General features: G+C 39.2%; 1 protein-coding gene and 1 long non-coding RNA gene across 2 annotated transcripts; one reads left to right on the plus strand and one right to left on the minus strand.

Moving 5' to 3' along the window:
• The first annotated feature begins 10369 nt into the window (after positions 1-10369).
• On the plus strand, positions 10370-11859 carry LOC130135173 (uncharacterized). Its single transcript, XR_008814650.1, has 2 exons — positions 10370-10431; positions 11410-11859. It is a non-coding gene; the product is annotated as an uncharacterized LOC130135173 (long non-coding RNA).
• A 3132-nt stretch (positions 11860-14991) lies between these two features.
• Positions 14992-16738, minus strand: LOC115675238 (UDP-glycosyltransferase 73D1-like). The gene has a single exon (XM_056303681.1). The coding sequence runs from the start codon at positions 16647-16649 to the stop codon at positions 15174-15176; it is 1476 nt and encodes a 491-aa protein (XP_056159656.1). The 5' UTR covers positions 16650-16738; the 3' UTR covers positions 14992-15173.
• Positions 16739-21738: the final 5000 nt, after the last annotated feature.

The raw sequence follows: 21738 nt of genomic DNA on the forward strand, positions 1-21738 counted from the left end.
CAATATACCGCTCAACTCAGTAATTCAGTAAATTTTTGCTAGATTCGGATTCATATTCAATTTCTGCTACTGAAATTTTTTTTTATTCGGTCCAACTATCAATGATAAAAAAAAATGAGTCGTCCTCTTGAATTTTTTTTTTTGTTTTTCTTTTGCTTTTGTTTTTTTTTTTACGAACTCAAGTACAATATAAAAAAACAACTAGGACCGAAAACCCTAAATCAAAATTGAAATCACAACAAGAACAAATTCAAAACCCTAATTTGACTAATAACGAAACCCTAACTCTATAAACCCTAGTTTCTATAAACCCTAGATTGATGAATGAAAAGCAGTAAAAGTAGGATAACTAGACCTTGTAGAACTAGCTTTGATACCAGATGATATGAATTTGTGCGGAAGATGATCGTTCTACGAAGATCTGTGAGTTACAAATTGCTGACCTCGACCCCCAATCGAACCTGTGATTGGTAATCTCGGTATGAACGCGACCTATTGACGAACCTGTGTCAACCAATCCACGCTATAATGCCACGAATAAGAGAATTCGCGATCTTGCTCGATAAGTTGAATTTCGATCGCCACAAGCAAGCCTTGATAAGATCTAATCCTCAAGAGAACTCAAGAAGAAAACTTCTCTATATAAAATTCTGCATCTTCCTCTTAGAAATCTATAAGCAACCTTATATAGGGTGCTAACCCTAATCCTAACCCTACTAGGATTAAAATTACAAAACTAACCTTAATTACTAAAAATTCTTCCAAAAATGGAAAAAGGCCTAAAAGTTCATCTAAACGACTCCAAATCGCTAAAAAACGTCATCAATCACTACTAAAGTATTGTGTATTGATCAACGGCCCGTTTCCAAGTGTCCATCCAAATTTGAGCCAATTCGGAGTTCGTCAATTCCAAGCTCCTTCGGAATTTGCTGGACCAAGAGTAATCATGTTGCGCCAAGGAGCTTCAGAATCTTCAAGTCTCGAATCCAGATTGTCTCCATTCCAAATATCTTGAACCATGATGCCGACAGCTTGTTTGAATTCCTTCGCTCTCGCTCGAGCGATCGGGCCTAGCGGATAGAACAATGGGTCCCTAGCCCCTCCTCCTCGATAGGGTTCGATGTCCACATTAGAGTATGAGTGGTTCGAATGTCAAGAGATGCTGCTTCCTTCCCTTTGCCTCTTAGTTGAGCTTCAGATGGACTATTTTCATAGTTATTGCCTTCAAGAGGAAAGTCTGCAGAAGTTGCTACTGAAGGAGCTGCTTCTTGTGCATTCTAATTGTGGTCATTGTCCTCAACATCTGGAGCATTTTCTTCTTCAAACTCCTCCTGCATTTCAGCCAGATTAATGTTATTTTCCTCATCATTGTGAGCATTTTCTTATTCAAACTCCTCATGCATTTCTGCTTCATGATCATGTTCAAACTCCCCCTGTCTTCTAAAGGGTTCTTTCTCAGCCTCTTTCTCAGCCGTGGCCATTGTCTCTTGCTGATTTTCCATGACTACTTTGTTGATAATTTCACTAAGTGAATTCATTAAGTATTCCTCCTCTTCTCGCAGTCTTTGAATTTCAAGCTGAGTGATAGCATGTCTGTCTGCACGGGCTTTGTATTTGGCATCTTGAATAGTTAGCTATTGCATAAACCTTGACTCCTCAAGGCTTCGTTCATCAGCTTGAGACTGTTCAGCAGATTGGTCATTGGATATCTGCATCTCATGAGAATCACTGGCCATGGTTTGAGTTCTTTTGGCTGGTCTGTCAGTTTTGGAGGCTGTCGGTTGTACTTTCCTCTTTCTTACTAAGGCTTCAATTGATTCCTCCTCATCAGAATCATGAAAAATGTTAACAGAGCCCTTGTCTTGTGCACTCATCACTTCTGCAGGAATAATCTTACCCTTCTTATCCTTCCAATTTTCACCATCAAATCTGTATCTCATCTTAGTCATCATGAGTTCTTTAGCAGTCATAGTTTGAAGAAGTTTACCTTTGAATTTTGCTGGAATGAAGATTTTCAAATACTCAAAGATAGCGGTGATCAAAGCTCCATAAGGGAGTTGACCTTTACTCTTCTTAACAGTTCTATACATTTGAAGGAGAATCATATGTGCCAGAGAAATAGGAAAGGAGGTTTGAATTGCTCAAATCAACTTGGCCTCATAGCGAGAGACATCAGTTTTGAAAGAACCTTTGGGTCTGAGATAATTGATGATGATTTTGTGTAGGACAATTGAATTTAGAGGAAAAAGAGAGTGAGATACATGAGATGTGGAGCCTCTGATAAAAGAAGAGTTACCAGACAAAGATCGATATGCCAAATCTGAAGTGATAAGAATAAGAGAGAATTCTGTATGTTTTACTCCTAGAATGACAGCGAGATCAAAGGCTGATAACTTGTAATCTTGTTGAAAAACAAAGAACTCAATTTCAGAAGGAGAAATGAATGATAGATTTGAATAAAAGTAAGCCGTAAGTTCTGGGTAGACTTTGTGAGGAAGAGAGCACATTCTTTGAAAATCAAGATTTTCAATCAGACGCTGAATTTTTCAAAGAAGGTGAAGTCTACAACTCTGTTATTTATTATTCCTCTTGTTAGAAGAGAGTTGTAAGCAACTTGATGAGTTTTGTTTCTAAACAAGCTATCACTTTTCTTGTCATCAACAGGAATTCCAGAAATGGGTAAAAACTCAGCAAATAGTTTTTCATAATTATCCTCCTTCCTACTATCAATGTTTTTGCATTTCTCCAAAGTCTGTCGTTCCTCTTCACCAACGAATTCTTCTCTTGCAACATTCGAAAGTTCTCCTACTTTCTCTTTTCCTTTTCGAGAAACTCCTTTCTTTATGGTCATAGGGGTTTCCTCAACATTAGAGGATTCTCTAAGAACTATCCCCTTTTCAGCAACAAGCGATCTTCCAAGTCTTATATCCTTCTTATATTCCTCCATAACTTCATGCTCAAATAGAAAACCTAAGGTTTCACATACGGCATTTACCGTACTCTAGTCACTCCGATTTTCTCGAAGTACTCTAAGGATTTTTACCAATCGTCTTGCCATAACAAAACGATCACGTTCTTGAACAGGGATACGTGGAGATTTATTACCTGCAGACGACTCTTGCTCAGAGCCCGAGTCAGATATATCGATTTTCTCTACTTCTCCACCTTTGTCTGCTCTAATGAACATTCCTGCGATTATGTTCGATCGTCTAGAACCCTTAATTCCTTTCTTTGATTCAGTGGTCGATTTCGGTGCCATTGAAGAGATTTTTGAGTTTCCGAAGTGAAAGATGAGATCTTTTAGGGTAAATCGTGTTTTTGGAGATCTTTAAGGTTTCAGAGAGTAGAATGTGTGTTCGGAGAGAGTGTGAGAGTGAGGGAGAAGATGAAAAAGGTTTTAAAACGAGGAGTACATTATATCGGTTTTTATAAAACCCTTTTTGGAAACTGTCAATTGACAGTTATGGGAAATTTCGAAAATTATATTCCGAAAATTTTGGGAATATAATTCTCAAACGGTATCAATCAAAGCAACTAATTTCAAACAATCACGATATTTAAAATATATGAGATATACATACCTTTTATAAGATGAGTTGCGCTCCAAAATCAGATACTTCAAATATATGCTTGATCAAATAAGTCATCAGATACAATGAGAGTTTATTCTGCATATCTCAATAAAGTGGGTTAATGATGTTTAATTTATCTCTAATAAGCTCAAAACTTTTTTTCTCTAAAGGTTTTGTAAAAATGTCAGCTAATTGCTGTTTAATGTCTATAAATTGAACAATTATATCTCCTTTTAAAACATGATCATGGATAAAATGATGCTTAATATCAATATGCTTAGCTCTGGAATGTAGAATAGGATTTTTTGTCAGATTGATGGCGTTGGTATTGTCATACTTAATTTCCACAGTTGAGTCTTCGACATTGAAGTCTCTCAATTGTTGTTTCATCCAAAGAATTTGAGCACAGCAACTACCAAGTGAGACATATTTTGCTTCTGCTGTTGAAAGAGCTACAGTTTGTTGCTTCTTTGAATACCATGAAACAAGCATGTGTCCTAATAATTGATACGTTCCTGAGGTGCTTTTCCTGTCTATTTTGCAACTAGCATAATCAGCATCAGAATATCCAATAAGAGTAAAGTTTGATCCTTTAGGATACCACAACCCAAGTGTAGGATTAGTGCTAACATATTTGATAATTCTTTTGACTGCAGTAAGATGAGATTCTTTTGGTTCTGATTGAAATCTTGCACATAAACAAACACTGAATAGAATATCTGGTCGTGAAGTAGTTAAATATAAGAGAGAACCAATCATGCTTCTATATAATTTTTTATCTACTAGTTTTCCTTTTTCATCCTTGTCTAATTTAATGGAATATGACATTGGAGTATCAGTCCTTTTGCAATTTACCAAACCAAACTTTTTCGTAATTTCCCTGGCGTACTTTTCTTGACAAAGAAATGTGCCATTTTTGGTTTGTTTAATCTGTAATCCAAGGAAGAAAGTTAAGTCTCGCATCATGCTCATTTCAAATTCACTTTGCATCATTTTAGAGAAATTCTTATACAATTTTTCATCTGTAGAACCAAAAATGATATCATCTACATAGATTTGAACAATTAAAATATCTTTACCTTTTCTTTTGATGAATAGGCTAGTGTCTACATTACCTTTTGTGAAACTATTTTGTTCCAGAAAGCTGCTCAGTCTTTCGTACCAAGCATGTGGTGCTTGTTTGAGACCATATAATGCTTTCTTGAGAGTATATACCTGATCAGACTTGTGAAGATCTTCAAAACCTGGAGGTTGTTCTACATATACTTCCTCTTTGATGTAGCCATTTAAAAATGTACTTTTTATGTCCATCCGAAACAGTTTAAAATCACAGAAACAAACATAAGCTAGTAAAATTCTTATTGCTTCTAACCTGGCCACCGGAGCATAGGTTTCATCATAATCTATTCCTTCCTCTTGTAAATATCCTTTGGCCACAAGTCTTGCTTTGTTTCTGACGATTTTTCCTTGATTATCCAGTTTATTACGAAATACCCATTTTGTTCCAATAACTAAATGATTTTTGGGTCTAGGAAGAAGTTCCCATACTTGATTAATCTAGAATTGTAAAAGTTCCTCTTGCATAACTTCAATCCAGCCTTCATCTTTCAATGCATCTTCAACATTTTTTTGTTCAACTTCAGAGATGAGAGCCATTGTATTTATGACTTCTTTTGCTTTTGCTCTGGTTTTGATTCCATTATCTAAATTTCTAATGATAAGGTCCTTGGGATGACTGGATTTTTGTTTCCAGTTTCTGTTGAGTCTTTCATCGTTTTCATCATTGAGATTTGATGATTCTTTATTGTGTTGCTGGTTTGATGATTCCTGAGCTTCATCAGATCTTTGATTCTGATCATTTTCACTTGCCGTCAATTCATCAGATGCTATGTCCGATTTTTCAGATGCTGGATTTTCAATGTCAGAATCATCTTGTTGAGTCTAAATTGTGTCTCCAAATTTGACATTTAACGATTCTTCCACTGTTTGATTATTTTATTATATACTCTGTAGGCCTTGCTTATTGTTGAGTATCCAAGAAATATTCCTTCATCTGACTTTTAATCAAACTTACCAACACGATCATTAGGATTTTTAAGAATAAAACATTTACATCCAAAAATCCGAAAGTATGAAACATTGGGAATTTTACCTTTGAACAATTCATAAGGGGTCTTTTCAAGAATTTGTCTTGGAAAAATTCTATTTGAAATATAGCAAGCTGTTGAAACAGCTCCAGCCCAAAAATGTGCTGGAGTTTTGTTTTCAAATAGAAGGGTTCCAGCCATTTCTTGCAAAGTTCTATTCTTTCTTTCAACTACTCCATTTTGTTCAGGAGTATAAGGTGAAGAAAAAATAGGTTGAATACCATTTTCATCATAGAAATAAGAAAAATTTTGATTTTCAAATTCTCTTCCATGATCAGATTTAATGCTCGAAATAGTATAACCTTTTTCATTTTGTACCTTTTTAGCAAATTTTGAGAAATATTCAAATGTTTCACTTTTATGAGTCAAAAAGAATACCCAAGTATATCTTGAATAATCGTCTACAATAACTAAACAGTATTTCTTACCTCCAAGACTTAGAATTTGAGTAGGTCCGAAAATGTCCATATGAAGCAACTGCAAAGCTCGGTTAGTGCTTACATAATTTATTGATTTAAATGAACTTCTTACCTGCTTACCTTTAGAGCAAGCTGAACATAATTCTGTGCTTTAAAATTTCGTTCTGGCAATCCTTTGACAAGTTTCTTGAAAGCTATTTTAGAAATTAACTTGACACTGACGTGTCCGAGCTTCCCGTGCCACTGATCAGATTCTTCTTTTATGGAAATAAGACATTGCAAGTCATCAGACTTTGTATATAATAGGTAGATGTTTCCATGTCTTTGACCCGTAAATGATTACTTGTTGTCTTTACTTATCCCAGAGCATTTGTTTTCTTGGAAAGTAATTCTGTAACCAATATCACATAATTGACTAATGCTAATTAAATTGAAATTCAAACCTTTAACAAGTGAGACTTCATTGATGATGAGATTGTCGATTCTGACAGTTCCTTTGCCAATTATTTTTCCTTTGTTGTTACCTCCAAAGGATACACTTCCTCCTTTAATTCTTTCTAACTTAATGAATTTTAGAGGATCTTCGGTCATGTGTCTTGAGCAACCACTGTCAAGGTATCACTTGTTCTTTCTTTTCTTTGGTACCTGCAAAAGATAAGTAACTCACTTTTTCTTTGGTACCCATATTTTCTTGGGTCCATTTTGATTAGGATCAGTCATTCTCAGAATATCTCTCTGAATAAGTCTCCAAACCTTTGAACAGTCACTCTTAAAGTGATTTGAATTACCGTAATTTATACATTTTTGTGAAGTTTGACCATTGAATTTTACAAACTGCTTTTGAAAGTGATTTCTGTAATCAAATTTAGAAGGTCTTTTCTTTAGTCTTTCTTTGACATTCGGAAAAGAATTTTTCAATTTAGTATTTTTATCAAAACCCAGACCTGATTTATTATAATAAGGAATTTGAATTGACAAAATATGTTGAAGATTTTTAGAACCCATTGAGAATTTCTTGGTTATATTAGAAATGTCATTTTTCAAGAGTTCTTTTTCATTAGAGATGCGATCAAAAGTTTCCTTAGAAATATTTTTCAGATCTGAAATTTCCTTTTTCAGTGAATCATTTTCCTTTTCAAGAAAATCTTTATTCTTTTTTATAAGATTAAACTCTTTTTGCAAGAAATCAATCTTATCCTTTTGCAAAATATCTTGCTATTTTAAAAGATTGTTTTCCTTTTTTAAACATTCAATTGACTCATCAATTTCCTTGTTTTGAGTCGTACTTCTTAGAGACACAATCTCCTTCTTCAAGATAGAAATCTTTTTGACGACGGTTTTATTAGCATAAATTAATTCATCAATATAATTTGCAACTGCTTCAGGAATATTTGAATTACTTACCTCATCTTCTTCATCAGAACTTGATTCTGAGTCTGATTTTACCATCAAACAAATATTGGCAAACTCTTGTTCGCTTTCTTCATCCTCTGAAACACTTCATGTTTCAGCTTTGAAAGCCTTCTTATATTGTTCATATTTTCCTTTGTTCTTTTTGGGAAGGGGACATTTGGGCTTTATGTGTCCGTTCTTTTTGTAGTGGAAACATATCACATCTTTGTTTTCTTCATTTTTGGCACTTGATTTCTTCTGAAAATTTAGCTTCTTGTCTTTTGATGGCTCAGAATTCTTGAATTGTTGGTTGTTAGTTTTTCGTTTTTGCCTTGTTGAGTGCCCCCCCCCCCCCTCTTTCGGACTTCATGTAGATTCGGGATTCGGGGTTTTCTCTTGTCATTTCCTTGTATTTGGTGATTCAGAAAAGTAATACAAACTCTTACCTTTACCAAAAAAAAAAAAAAAAGAATTCTTGAATTGCTTCTTTGACTTATTCATCTTCACCTTCTTTGCCATCTTTCTCAGTTTCTTGACCATTAGAGCCAACTCTTCATCTTCATCTTCATCTTCATCTGAATCTATATCTGTGTCATCAGAATCAATGTTAGTTTTTAAAGCAATGGACTTTTTACCTTTGGGTTCTTTAATTTCTAAGAACTTTTCAGTTTCATAGGATTGAAGAGTTCCGATAAGTTCATCCACCGTGAGTGGTCTAATCCCTTGAGTTTCTCGAATAGAAACTTTAATGTTGTTCCATTCTTTTGAAAGAGCTCTTAGCAACTTGTTCACCTTCATAGGTTCCGAGATGGGATTGTTTTGGAATTCAAGCCCATTTACTATCTCAGTGAATCTGCTCTGTATCTCAGAGATTGTTTCATTTGGTTTCTGAGTGAAGGACTCGTACTGCCCAAGGAGAATGTTGAGAATTGTCTCCTTGACTGTTTCTGTTCCTTAATGAACAAGCTTAAGACGATCCCAAATTTCTTTCGTAGTTTTGAGATTTGCAATTCATTTGTATTCAACACTTGCCAGACCATTGTATATAGCCATTCTGATTTTTGCATCCGGATGGATTCTTCTGGAAATTTCCTTGGCCGAGAGACGTAAAGCTTGAGGTCTGATTTGCTCTTTAACTCCATCAGAAGAAGGTGTTTCATTTTGTCCTTTTGAAGTTTCTGGGGATTTTGTTTCGTTCGGGATGATTCCATGTTCAACAATGTCCCATATGTCTTGATCTATTCCCAAGATGAATGTCTTCATCTTGTTTTCCCAGACACTGTACTTAGTTCCATTTAAATAAGGTGGTCTGTTGTTGTGACTTGACTCAGCATTACTAGCCATCAAGAATCGTTAACTCAGAAGTTAGATAACACTTCAAAGAAAAATGAGCACTAGGCTTTGATACCAATTGTTAGGGCTAGTGCTATCACCTAGAGGGGGTGAATAGGTGATTTTACAAATTAAATGGTTTAAACGTGCAGAATGAATATAGTTGAGGTCAACAACTCGTATGATTAATATCAAATGGATGCATATGACAAACTTATATATAAATTATCGTCAGATGATTGCGTCTGATAATTAAGACGATGTTCTGACGAACTTGTTTAACAGATATGTATGCAGTATAATATCAGCAACAATAAATAAAAGTTTAGGGATAGAAAATACTGCACACAGATCTTTATAATGGTTCAGCTTTATCAAGCTTACGTGTTGTGACATTCCGAATTTCGGCCCATTTTTGGGATTTATAAAACGTGTAATTCGTCAGTGTGCTTATAGTAAAATCTCGCCCGGGAACTGATCACTCTCGGTTATTATTTTTAAAATTGAGATTTCGCTATAATCGCACTCGATCGAATTTGGCCGTTATTTAATTTGGCCGTTATTTAGAGCCTAAACTTTGGTGTCGAATCTCTCGGAGTTCCAGGACGAATTTAATTGGACGGTGTCGATATTATTGTGGCCAGCCTCGATATTGCCTGAGATATGCAAAAAGTGAAATTTTGACCGGGTGCGGATTTGGACTAGTAGACCTCCCTCTAGGTTTATTTTATTTAGTGTCCGTTGATTTTTCCTTAGTTTATAATTAGAATTTTTGGTGAGCCGTTAGATCGTTTTCGGGTTCAAATGTGGACCGTTGGATCGCGATCATTATATATATATATATATATATATATATATATATATCTCTCTCTCTCTCTCTCTCTCTCTTCCTTTCCCCCTTTTCTCGGCTAACCTCCACCCATTCCCACCAACCCCATCATTTCCTCCCTTCTTCTTTTTCTTTTTTCTTCTTTTTCTTTTCTTTTCTTCTCTTCTTCTTCTCCTTCGCTGGTCTTGCTTCTGCCCGGCTGCTGCTTATTGCTGCCCATCGCTGGCCTGCCCTCGTCGGACCAGCTCCGTCGCACGCCGCCTTCCTGCCGCGAGCCACCGCCATCCCGGCTCCCCTCTGGCCGAGCAGCGCTGCCGCCGTCGCCCCGGAACCGCCCGACCTGCACACGGGTCATGTCCTCGCCGGTCCGCCCGTCGGACCAGCCACTGCCGTAAGCCACCCCACCTCACCGTCACACCACCGCCACCCCAGCTCCCCTCTGGCCGAGCCGCACCACCAGCCACGCCCTGCAGCCGCCCGTCGCTGATCCATTCTAGCAGGGCGCGGGCTGTGCCTCTCGCCAGCCACACTCGCCATCCATCTCCGCCGCTCACCGCCGCTGTCCAGCACCCCCAGCCACCGCCACCAACCGCCATTTCCGCCGGGAACAACCCCCGAGCAGCCCACAACAGCTGCCTCCCCTCGCAGCGCCCATTCGCCGCTCGCCAGAGCAATCCAAGGACACCGCGGACCGCCCTCGTTGCCGCCGTCGTCCTCGCGTCTTCGCCGACGTTAGCCGAGTAAGTTAACCCCAAATCCCTCGTTTAGGGTGTTAAACTTGCTTATGGTAGTTTAGATTAAGTTTAAGTTTAGTCTATAGTTAATTAAGTGGGATTAGGTGATAGGTTATCGGTAAATTATTAGATAACTTTTGGCGATAGGTTATCGTCGATGGATAAGTTATAGTTGAAGATCGGGGAATAGGTTATCGGTAAATTTGGCGATAGGCTATCGGGAATTGCTTGATTAGTTATCGGTAATTGTTCGATAAGCTGTGATTATTTGCATGATAAGCTATTATTGGGTTTGCGATAAGCTATCGCGTATTTGTTGATAATTTATCAATTATTTTATTATTATTGATTATTTTATTAAATATATTAATTTTTGGAATTAAATATTAATATTTTATTATTAAAAAATATTAAAAATAATTTATTTCCGAAAATTAAATATGAATATTTGAATGATTTTTAATACCAAATTGTGATTTTTTTATGCTTTGAATTGTGATGCTTAGGTTATGTTTTTCCGTGAAAATTAGTTGGTATAGCTAAATGATTTTTATAACTATTTTCATTAAATGATTTCGAGTTTTCGAAAATGAATTTTTGTCATCGCTATGTCTACAAAATGAATTTGATGTCTTGAGAAAGAAAGCATGTTTGAAATGAGATTTACAAATTGATTGACTGTTTGCATATGTGACCACTTGATTTGTTATGCGGCATTGTGTGAGCACTATTCATGGACGCATGGGCTAATTGAAAAGATAATAATTGGCCGGAATGCTTGTGTGCTCGTGTGGTCACACGTCGGAGCAGTCTTGCTGGAGATCGCTTGATGATGCCTGATTTATCGGGGTCTTGCTGTAGATCGCTTGACAATACTCGATTTATCGGATGCCTGGAGATTATCTGGATTGCCGATACTCCGGATGCCTTGTCGCGGCCCGAGGCTGGACTCGATGCTCCTTACGGGATACCATCTTACTGTAGATCGTTTGATGTTGCCGTATTGGAATGCCGTCTTACTGTAGATCGTTTGACGTAGCCATGCCCGACGGGGCGGGACGGAGCCCGGTTATGCCGGAAGACTACCATCTTGCTGCAGATCGCTTGATGTGTAGTGGCCCCGAGGGGGCGTAATAACTGGAATACGTGTGATGCATAGTGCCTGATTATGTGATAGAAACTGCTAAGCATGGTATGGGACGTGCCCAAGTGGATTCTGTCTTATAATCGAGACACGCGCACCTGTGATGCATTGATGCATGGGAAATCTATTTAAATGCTTCGAGTATGTGACATGTTCATTTCATCAATTAGTATACCAAGGCGAGGTAAGGATGCCTGTGGTTGTTTAATAATGTTGCTGTTGATGCTGTATTGCCTGGTTAGGGACCCCCGTGCGAGTTGACCTTCTAAGCGGGGCTTAGGCCGTTAACTTATTGAGATTTTATCTCATTTGTTGTTGTTAAACCTTTTTCAGGACCTTAGCATGTCGTTGCTTCCTATGCGGTTTGGAGTACCGCAGTTTTTGGTTTGTCCTTGAGGGCTAGGCCTGGAAGCTGATCTTTTGGTGTAGTAGATCGACCCCCAGCTTGATATCTTTTGTAGACTTTTATGGAAATGTCGAAGTGAGCTTATAAGAGTGCTCCCAGGGTTTAATCAAGTGAAAATCAAAATAGTATTATTTGATAAAAGCTTTTGTTATGACTGGTTTTCCTTTGCTATCCCTGATTGGATTATTGTCTGGGGTTTGTCGTGTTGGTTATCGTTTTCGCTTGCGTAATTCAAAGATAAAAAGACAAGGGCCGACGACGAGTCCTGGGTCGTCGCATCATAACGACCATAGCAGGTTGTTGCGTGTCCGTAGGGTTCGGGGCGTGACACGTCCACTCTCCACATTGCCAGCCTGTTGGCTGTGTTTCACTATTAAATCACTAGAAGATTACAAGAGTAGTGTTTCTCAGATGATAGACTGCACTATCACGTACACTCTTCACTCAAGTAATTTTCTTTCTATAAACACAACGTGGAAAACAGTAATTACAAGTGTGTAAGATTGAAGCTCTATTCAGACTTTGGAATTCTTGATTCTGATTCTTATATCTTGCACGACGTTTGTACTCCTTCTATACTCCTCTACTTCCAATCTATCTGTTAGATAGTCTTCAGAGGATTGGTCTCCAAATCAATCCGTTGGAGATTCTTCCCAAAATAGGATGCATAGCCGTTAGAAGAAGAACCATTATCTCCGAGTGATTTGATCGCTCATACAATAAAATCAAGGTTTCCATAAGTGTAGTTCTTTGTATTTGAGGAACGATCTTGTGATTACCAATTTGGATATTTTAAAATATCAATTTGATTATCCTGCATAAACTTGCCAAAAATAACACTCATTGAGTCTGACGAGTAATTTTGAGTCTGATGACAAAGTTCTTTCGTCGACTAAGCTTGATGACTCAGTATTTACCTGCATCAAATAACTTAAGTGTAATTCTGGTCAATAATAGATTGTTTTGTCATTCCTCAAAACTCATTAGGGATTTTGCTCAACATTCAGAAATACGATAAACAGTTCCTGGTTTCCAATAAATTCTCACCACTACATATTTAAAATTTTTGGGACCGCACTCTTTAGGTAGCCCCTTCTTTTTTCCTTTAAAATAGTGATTTTCATACTTCGTTTGGGTTTTCAGTGTAATATTTGAAGCTGTGGACGAGACTGCTAAATTCTCTGAACTGGTGATGCAGTTTGGGACCGAGCAGTTTTCATCAAATTTAGGGAAACTTTACTGTACATAATGATGCATGCCTATCTTTGATGTGAAAAAAGAAACACACTCTCTGCTGTAGCTGCTCAAAATGTGAAGGTGGATGTGGTTTCTCCACTATCTAGTAAAGCACCATGCATGGTTTGCCTCATGCCCATCAGTTTCTATGTGTCATGGAACCTAATAAATTTGATTAGGTAGTCAAGTAAACATTAACAACTATGAATTTTCACTCAACTGGCTTTGATCTAATATTTTCAATCTAGGTTACTTTCCACTACTATTCTCTTGCATTCAGAAACTGCTGGGTTTCTTGAATGTAAGGAACCTAACAAATTTGGTTTCGTAAAGATGGAACTTGACCAGGTGTTTAATTGGATCAATCTATCTTGCGCTCTACTATGTGCTTCTTTTATCACTCCAACGTGGAGTCTATATCGGGTCGCCCACTCCGCATTGCGCAGTCTTTTTGTCTAGCCATATGGATCAATCCCATGACTAACTGGCCATTATTTGTTCTCCACAATTGTCACATGAATTGGATCTTGTCGTTCTTAATATTGCACCGAGCAGAGCGATTAATTTATTTTTTTCAAAATCTTATGACAACAGTTGTCGGGGCTACAGTTATTGAGGAAGGGATGAGATGCTGCTGTTCAGTTGGATTCTTGGTTTCGAGGAAACTTGAAGGACCAGAGGGCAGATTAGTCCCTCGCCGTTGGTCGATCCATATATCTTAAGGACATATTCGTTTATCATCCTTTTCCATTTCAACTTAGTTGTCACTTCTCAGCAGTTTCGTTGTTCTTTTTAGGTTATGCCTGATATTTGAGGGTGTTTGGTTCAGCTTTGGGAAGGGGCTTTGAGCCTCGAAAGCCCTTTCCCAAAATGTTGGGGTGTTTGGTTCAGCATTTGACCTAGCATTTGGCCAATGCTAGCATTCCAAATGCTGAAAGCCCAAAGCTGGTCCGGACCAGCCTTGGGCTTTCAGCCTTTGCCAAATGCTACTGTTCATGCGTCACTGTTCATCTTCTTCGGCGAGGGAGGGCGACCGGCGCCTGGATCGCGCCGGCAAGAGGCCGGCGAGGTTGCACGATCCAGGCGACGGCCGCCGGAGGTCGCGCGACCGCCCAGGCGCCGCCGGCCTGGGTCGCGCGACCTCAGGCAGCCGTCGCCTGGGTCGCGCGACCTCAGGCGGCCGTCGACTGGGTCCCGCGACCCAGGTGGCCGTCGCCTGAGGTCATGCGACCCAGGTGGCCGTCGCCTGAGGTCGCGTGACCTCAGTCGACCATTGCCTGGGTCGTGCGACCCCCGCCAAGGGTCGTCTGGCCTCGGACGACCGCCGGCGGCGGCAGATCTGGCTCGCCGGGGGTCGCCGGCGCCAGATCTATCTCGCCGGCGGCCGTAGGCCATCGCCGGCGGCCGGCTCCGGCGATGGGTAGGTTAGTTTTTTTTTAATAAATAAGATAATTCTCAAAGTTCATTTGTAAAAAAAATTCACCAAACACTATATTTTGGCCAAAGTAGCTTTACAAAATATTTTTACCAAATATCATTTGCATTTTCCCAATGGGCTTTCACCCAAAGGTTTTTGCATTCCCCCAAGTAGTATTTTCAAAGTTGAACCAAACATGCCCTAAGAATCAATGAAAATTTTGAAAGCATTGCAAAGTTTCCCACTTGTCAAGATCTCTAACAAAATTAGAAGGTCAAGAGCACTTAGAAAACTCTATACTGAAATTAGACCGAAAAGACGATCATCAAATTTTTATGCCTGCTCATCAGTGGGATGTGGATGTGATAAAAGTCCAGTCATTTGCAACATGAGTTTCATGCGGCTTGACGCACAGTGGCTAAATTGATACGGAACGGTCAAGTCTGAAAGAAGCACAACATATTGTATTCCGTGCACTCAGTCGAATGCAATTCTTATTCAATCCACGATTCATATCTACTTAATCACATGATCTATATGATGCCTCAAACAGCTTCTTGGGTTGGTCCTGCCATAATATACTGCAGCACTCGCGACACATTGGAGTGAGAAGACCCTCCCTCCTGCATTGCTTGTCTTGCCTTCCCCCCAAGTTCAGCTGCTCTCTTCCTTCTCTCTTCTCCTTCTTCATCCTCAGACACCAGCGCATTAATAGCCCTCGCGATCTCATCTTCCTTCACCAATATACCAACCTTCCTTTCCTCCCCCCATCTCACCGGCACCTTCACGCCCACTCGAACTCCGATCTTCAGTATGTCCACCACGAGCGCCTCATTCACAAACTGCTCAGAGAATAGAGGCCAAGTTATCATCGGCAGCGCCGAGCACACGCCTTCTAAGGTCGAGTTCCAACCGCAGTGCGTTAAGAATCCTCCGATTGCTGGGTGAGATAGCATGGCGACCTGAGGAGCCCACCCTCTTATCACAATTCCTCTTCCTTTTATCCTTTCCTCAAATCTTTCCTCCATTAACCAGCTCTCTAATTCCGAATCTCCCTCTTCCCTTTTGATCACCCACACAAAAGGCTGTTGTGATGCTCCTAAGCCCCTCCCCAGCTCCATCAGCTGCGACGGGACTAAACGGCATAGACTTCCTAGGCAGGCGTAAATCACTGATCTTGGCCTCATTGAATCGAGCCATGCCATGCATTTTTCTGAATCGCTGGAGGCTTTGTTTCCTCTCTGAAACATGTCTGACTCATCTTTGTTGCACAAAGAAACGGGTCCAATGCTCCAAATTCTTTTCCCAATCGCCTTTTGGTACGCCTCGATGCATCCGTGCTCCAGCTCGTCAAAGCTATTGACCACAACCCCTTGAGCTGCCATTTCAGCCTCCTGTATCTTCCCACGGAAGACCTCGAAATCCTGTCGACGCACGGAATTTCCTGGAAGCTGTGCTTTTGTGATCTTGAACCCCTTTGGCATCCCCGGCACCTCCAATGGTTCCATGTCAGAAGTAATCGAATCCGAGCAAATGAATTGCTTCAAGTTATGAGCGCTCAACACGGAGAAGCAACACATTGCATGAAAAACAAATCTTGGAACTCCGAATCTTTGAGCGGTTTCGGATGACCAAAATATGTATTTGTCCGATATTATGCAGCTAGGAGCAGGGGTTTGTTCTCGAAGGTGCTTCTCAATCGGTTCTTGCAATTTTCCCAGCGCATTATAGAACTTGGTCAATAGCTCTGGTGACGGGAGGATATCGAGATTCTCGAACCCGATAGGGAGCCCCACTTCTTCACACGGGAAAGGGATTTCTACAAGCCGGATTGGCATTCCGAGTTTGCCGGATCGATCGATGGTTGTTCTGAACCTGAGGGCATTGACAGGGGTCGTGTATATAGTTGCAACTGCTCCCCGTAAAGCGAAAATTCGCGCCATGTCCACCATAGGAATCATGTGACCTTGTGCCAGGAGCGGAATGAACACGATGTGAATGGATTGTGAAGGCGAAGACATGATGGAACGAAGCTGTTTGATCAATTCCGGGAAGGTGGTAGGACGCACACTGGGGGAGGAATTTGTTTGCACTACTGGGACTTCAAAGACAAATTATGTGAAAGTTTCAAACGTGTGATGATGGTTTGGTTGAACTACATGCTATATATACACACAAGTTTCAGCTGAACCTCCAAGGCAGGTGACGCCTAAAAAATGGGAACGTTGCCCTCATTTTCTTAGAAAAAGGCCTTCGCCGACTGAGATTTGTCTCAGAGTTTTCAAACGAGTGGTTTTGACTTTGAATCATTCCTGATAAACAGATCTGAAACAACGGCAATTGTTCGCTTTTAAATCAACAACCAAAGAGATGAGCACAGGGAAGCTGCCTGGAGGCTTGTCCTGACAATAAGTCGCGAGAAATTATTCTGGGAATTCGGATTATATGAATTGAATTAAGTATGAACTTTTAGATATAATGGAATCTATATAGATTCCACCATTTTTAGTGGTTCAGATTCAGTTTACTACATATCTTACTCTGTTTAATAACTTCTCAAAGGTTTATCTTCCTTTTGAGTAACATATCCTCTCGGAACATTCCGGTTCAGTTTATTTCTTCAAATAGTAGTAAACTAGAGGCGGATCAAGAATATGAAGTTAGGCAAACGAGAGAAATTTTATTAGGGAATTTTCGGACATAGGCGTTGGGGGCACTACGGACCAACCAGGTCTGCGATCTCCGCAAACCGCTTTTTATCGATCACGCATTGCGTAGGACTTTACACAAACGCTGCCTTGGCCTCATCTGCTCCGTGTTTACAACGTGTTTGACCACTCAATCAAATCTCAAGGCTCTTGCATCTTCTTCTTCTTCTTCTTTTATAGTCTTACAACGTGAAGACCAAAACTTTGATTCGACGAACACGTTGGGATCGCTTATAACGAGGTCTATAGATTAATCCATCTGGCGACCACAGTCCCACGGGGCATCACTTAATGCGGGTTCACATGTCAAAGTCTTTTTTGCGTAATTGCGTTGCCTTTTTGCAATGTGGAGACCATCTCCGTGGGCTGCACGCTTTGGATGTAAAAGACGAGAAAAACGAAATACGTTAGCACTACAACAACCCCGCCTTTAATTGAATAAGGTGAGTACGGGTCCGGTTCAACTCGGAAATTGAACTGAACCGACTTGGACCGGACGGTCAAGCTATGGTTTAGGAAGAATCAGTTTTAGAGTGTCTGGTTCATGAACCAATGATTCTAGAACTTACATTGGAAACCAACTCACCCTAGAACCAATGACCTCTAGTCCAAATAACATGGAAATTGGAAGTCTTGTGCGTTTTTTTATTGCACGACAAATTGCCGTTGTTGAATACAACAATTTGTTCAAATATTTATTTACAACCTGTCGGACCATTTTGCAAACTGATTTTCAGTGCTTATATATCCTACGGTTTGCAACAACCCCGCACAATATAGGAAGATAAAACCTGAAAAAGTACTCAAATGACATTACTAGGTGGCAACCAATAGGGAGTGGTTCCTATGTAATTCTAAATCATTTAAGAAGTCCTCTGCTATCTAATTTGGGACTTGAGATATTGCATATTTCCTTAAAACACTAACATCAGCGTTGGTGTTGGCTCACAACGTTTAACGATACTAACTTTATTTTATATGTGATTCGGTCGATTCACGCTCCTTTACTACCCTTAAGGCTTGTTAGAGTCAACCTTGTCTGAGTCCTCTTACTCTGGCAATTAGTCTCTTCTCTCAGCCATCCTTGAACTACATCTACCAAAAAAGATCTTGCTATGACAACATTTTAAATAACATGGTCCCATTCACGTTCGCATAGTCTAAAAATAATAATTCAAACAATTATTAAGGTAGTGATCATTCAGGTACGGATCTTATTTACCAAATTATTCGAGAAGGTCTATATTATTGGGCGTAAGACTTTGCCTTGGGAAATGGACAATTCACAACTTCTTGTGAATGGAAAAAAAGTATGGAGGTTTCACAAGTCTCCAGAAGCAGAGAGCCACTCTAGTACGAAGCCACCTTTTTTGTCATCATCAACATAGATGTGACGCACATTCTCGATCACGCCAAGGAGTTGAACTTAGTTTTGCATGAGATACACCTTGTTGCTTGTTTGAATGGTTTTTGTTTGATCATCGAAATTCCAATAGTAAAAAAAATGCAAAAATTCTGCTCTCGGGAATTTTCATTCAAATCTTTCGACTTCCACGATATTATTCCCGTGATGTAGTGGTAACACGAAATTATGTTACAATTGAATGAGGATATTTTGTTGATGGGTCATATAGTAAACGATGATTGTCATAATAAAATAACTATTTTGGTACTGGTCTCATTTGTCTTCGGTCATATATTTATATATTTATCTAATAAAGACCCAGTGGAGACATGATTTTCTTTATCAACCATATGTGTCTCCCCCATAGTCTATGCTTGTGATGTGATGTCCTCCATCAGGTTTGATTGTGCCTATTTTATTTATTGACCGGGTTATGCACGGTAAATTAATTGTCCGTTGATGACATTATCTAAGTCAAACATATATAATTTACTTTTATGCAATTTTTGATCACTCTATATTGATAGAAACAACTCGATTGCGATGACCACGTGAACGTGACTATCTTCCATGCTCGTGCATTACACTTCAACGAATTAAATATACCTAATCAATTTGAAGAACATATGATTCATTTCTGAGTGTTTCGGAATAGTGACGAATTGCAAACCCAAAATTCGCATGAGTCCACTTGCCAAAAGATAGTCCGACATATCTCATGAAAATAAGACTGACGATAAACATAAGTTGGGCAAATTAATTATATTATATTTTAATTAATTAATCATAAGGGTTAATGAGGATGGAAATAAAATAGATTTAGAATTAATTTCGAAAGATAAAGGAAACTGATATGCAATCTCATGGTGAGAGATTTCTTTGCTTTTAAGCAATGAATTCCCTTATCTTTTTAGAACAACTATACAAATTTATAGAGATAATAGTAAATCATATTCCATACTCTGTAAATAGATATTTCATATGTTCTTTTTATTTGGATTTTACCTCACAGTTTTCTAAATATATATCATTCATTTAATTTATTCCTTGAATGAACCAATGATGAAAATAATCCTATAAATCCTCCGAAAATAATCATCTTAAACGTTTGTTTATGAACTGAACTGGTTCAATGCTTGTTGGTTTGCGGCAATTTGTAAAGTTCATTATTGAATGGTTAAATATAGAGTCGCACTATTGCAGAAGATTTGCTGAGGATTTACATTATGTTTTTCTATATGGTTAAAATTCATTATTGGATGGTTTGCTGCAATTTGTAAAATTCATTATTGGATGGTTAAATTCATTATTAAGTATGTTGTATAAATATTTGTGCCATATGTTCAGCAATACAAGCAAATTACGAATTTTCACATGGTATTAGAGCCATAGAGCTTAAACACACAAACAATTTGACTCGCATCATTTGCGTTATGGCTTTGGAAGGGTCTAGGCTTTGGAAGCGTCTACCAAGAAGGTAATTGACCCTTCCTCACCATATTATCTCAACACCTCTGACAATCTTGGAAGCGTACTTGTTTAATGTGTGCTGACCCGGGATAACTATGCAACATGGTCGAAGGCGACAAGACGCCCATTTCGGGAGAAAAATAAACTCGGGTTTATTGATGGATCACTAGAGAAACCGAATCCAAGCGTACCCGAATTAAATGCCAGGGACATTTGTAATTCCATGATGGTTTCATGGATTTTCAATTCCCATGACAGGAGTCTCCAGGGAAGTGTGGCATACGCAGAAGAAGCAAAGATAATGCGGGATGAGTTGAAGGAGAGATTCGCCTAAGATAATGGACCTTGTATCCACGAGATCAAAACCAAGATTGGGCTCCTACAGCAAGGAGGACTCTTGGTGGTGGAATACTACACCAAATTGAAGGTCTTAAGGGACGAACTCGATGACTATGATGACTTCTCAAACTGTACCTATGCTGTAGCCATGATGTACGCAAAGAAGAAGGAAGTGGAGAAGATCCACCAGTTTCTTATGGGCCTTAATGCCAAGATCAATGAGAATGTTCATTCTCAAATTCTCAACATTGAGCCACTCCCGTCCCTCGTTAACGTTTATTCTATGATCACGCAAGGGGAGCGCCAATGATCAATTGTGTGAGGAAGGAAAATTGAAGGTGTTGCTTTCTCAATTGGAAGAGTGGGCCTAAAGAAAGCATTATTCGAAAAACCTATATGTGACCACCAAGGGAAGGTTGGGCACAAGAAGAGTCATTGCTAGGAGTTGAATGGATATCCTCCAAATTGGGAGTCAAGGCGAGGTGGAAAGGCACGCAAAAGGTATCATTCCACAGCGGCAGTATATTCCGCACAGGCTAGCATCAACAGTTCTGACACTTTGCAGATACCGGTCGAGGAGGTCTGAAGGGGACAGAGACGACAACAATAATTAGCAATGATCAATATCAGCATTTGGTCAGTTTGCTTATGGTAATGAAATTGTCTACTTCAAATGATCAACTCATAGGTAAGGCCTATTGGCCCAATGATGTTTACACAAATTGGATTATTGATAGTTGCGCCTCTGAACATATGACATGGCAACTTTTGGTTCTAATTGACCAAGGAATATCATGGGTGCATATCCTATACGAACTCATAATGGAAAAGTGACTCATGCCATCAAAAGAGGTGATGTTTATTTAAGCCCTAATTTTATTTTGCACGATGTGCTATATGTCCCAAACTTTAAGTGCAATCTTATTTCTGTCATAAAATTCAGGTCGAATTTGGATTGCTCAGTAACGTTCTTCTATTCTCAATGTATCATACATGACCTATCCTCGAAGAGATCGATTGGAGTGGGTAATTTTTGAGAAGGGGTTTATTATCTTGGATGTATAGGCACTCATTCGGCTTTTCCAGCAGTAAAGGGACAGAATATTGACATTTGGCATCAATAATTGGGGCACCCGTCATGGCAAGCTTTGAGTTTAATCACCGGTATTGAAATAAATAAAGATGGGG

This window comes from Syzygium oleosum, unplaced genomic scaffold (genome assembly GCF_021117445.2).
Source record: "Syzygium oleosum isolate NSW1041296 unplaced genomic scaffold, Sole_v2.1 Sole_v2.28, whole genome shotgun sequence".
In the NCBI taxonomy this organism is placed as follows: domain Eukaryota; kingdom Viridiplantae; phylum Streptophyta; class Magnoliopsida; order Myrtales; family Myrtaceae; genus Syzygium; species Syzygium oleosum.

Bases quoted from the DNA above. Each gene is read 5' to 3' on its own strand.
- LOC115675238 (XM_056303681.1), bottom strand. From the start codon at position 16,649: ATGTCTTCGCCTTCACAATCCATTCACATCGTGTTCATTCCGCTCCTG.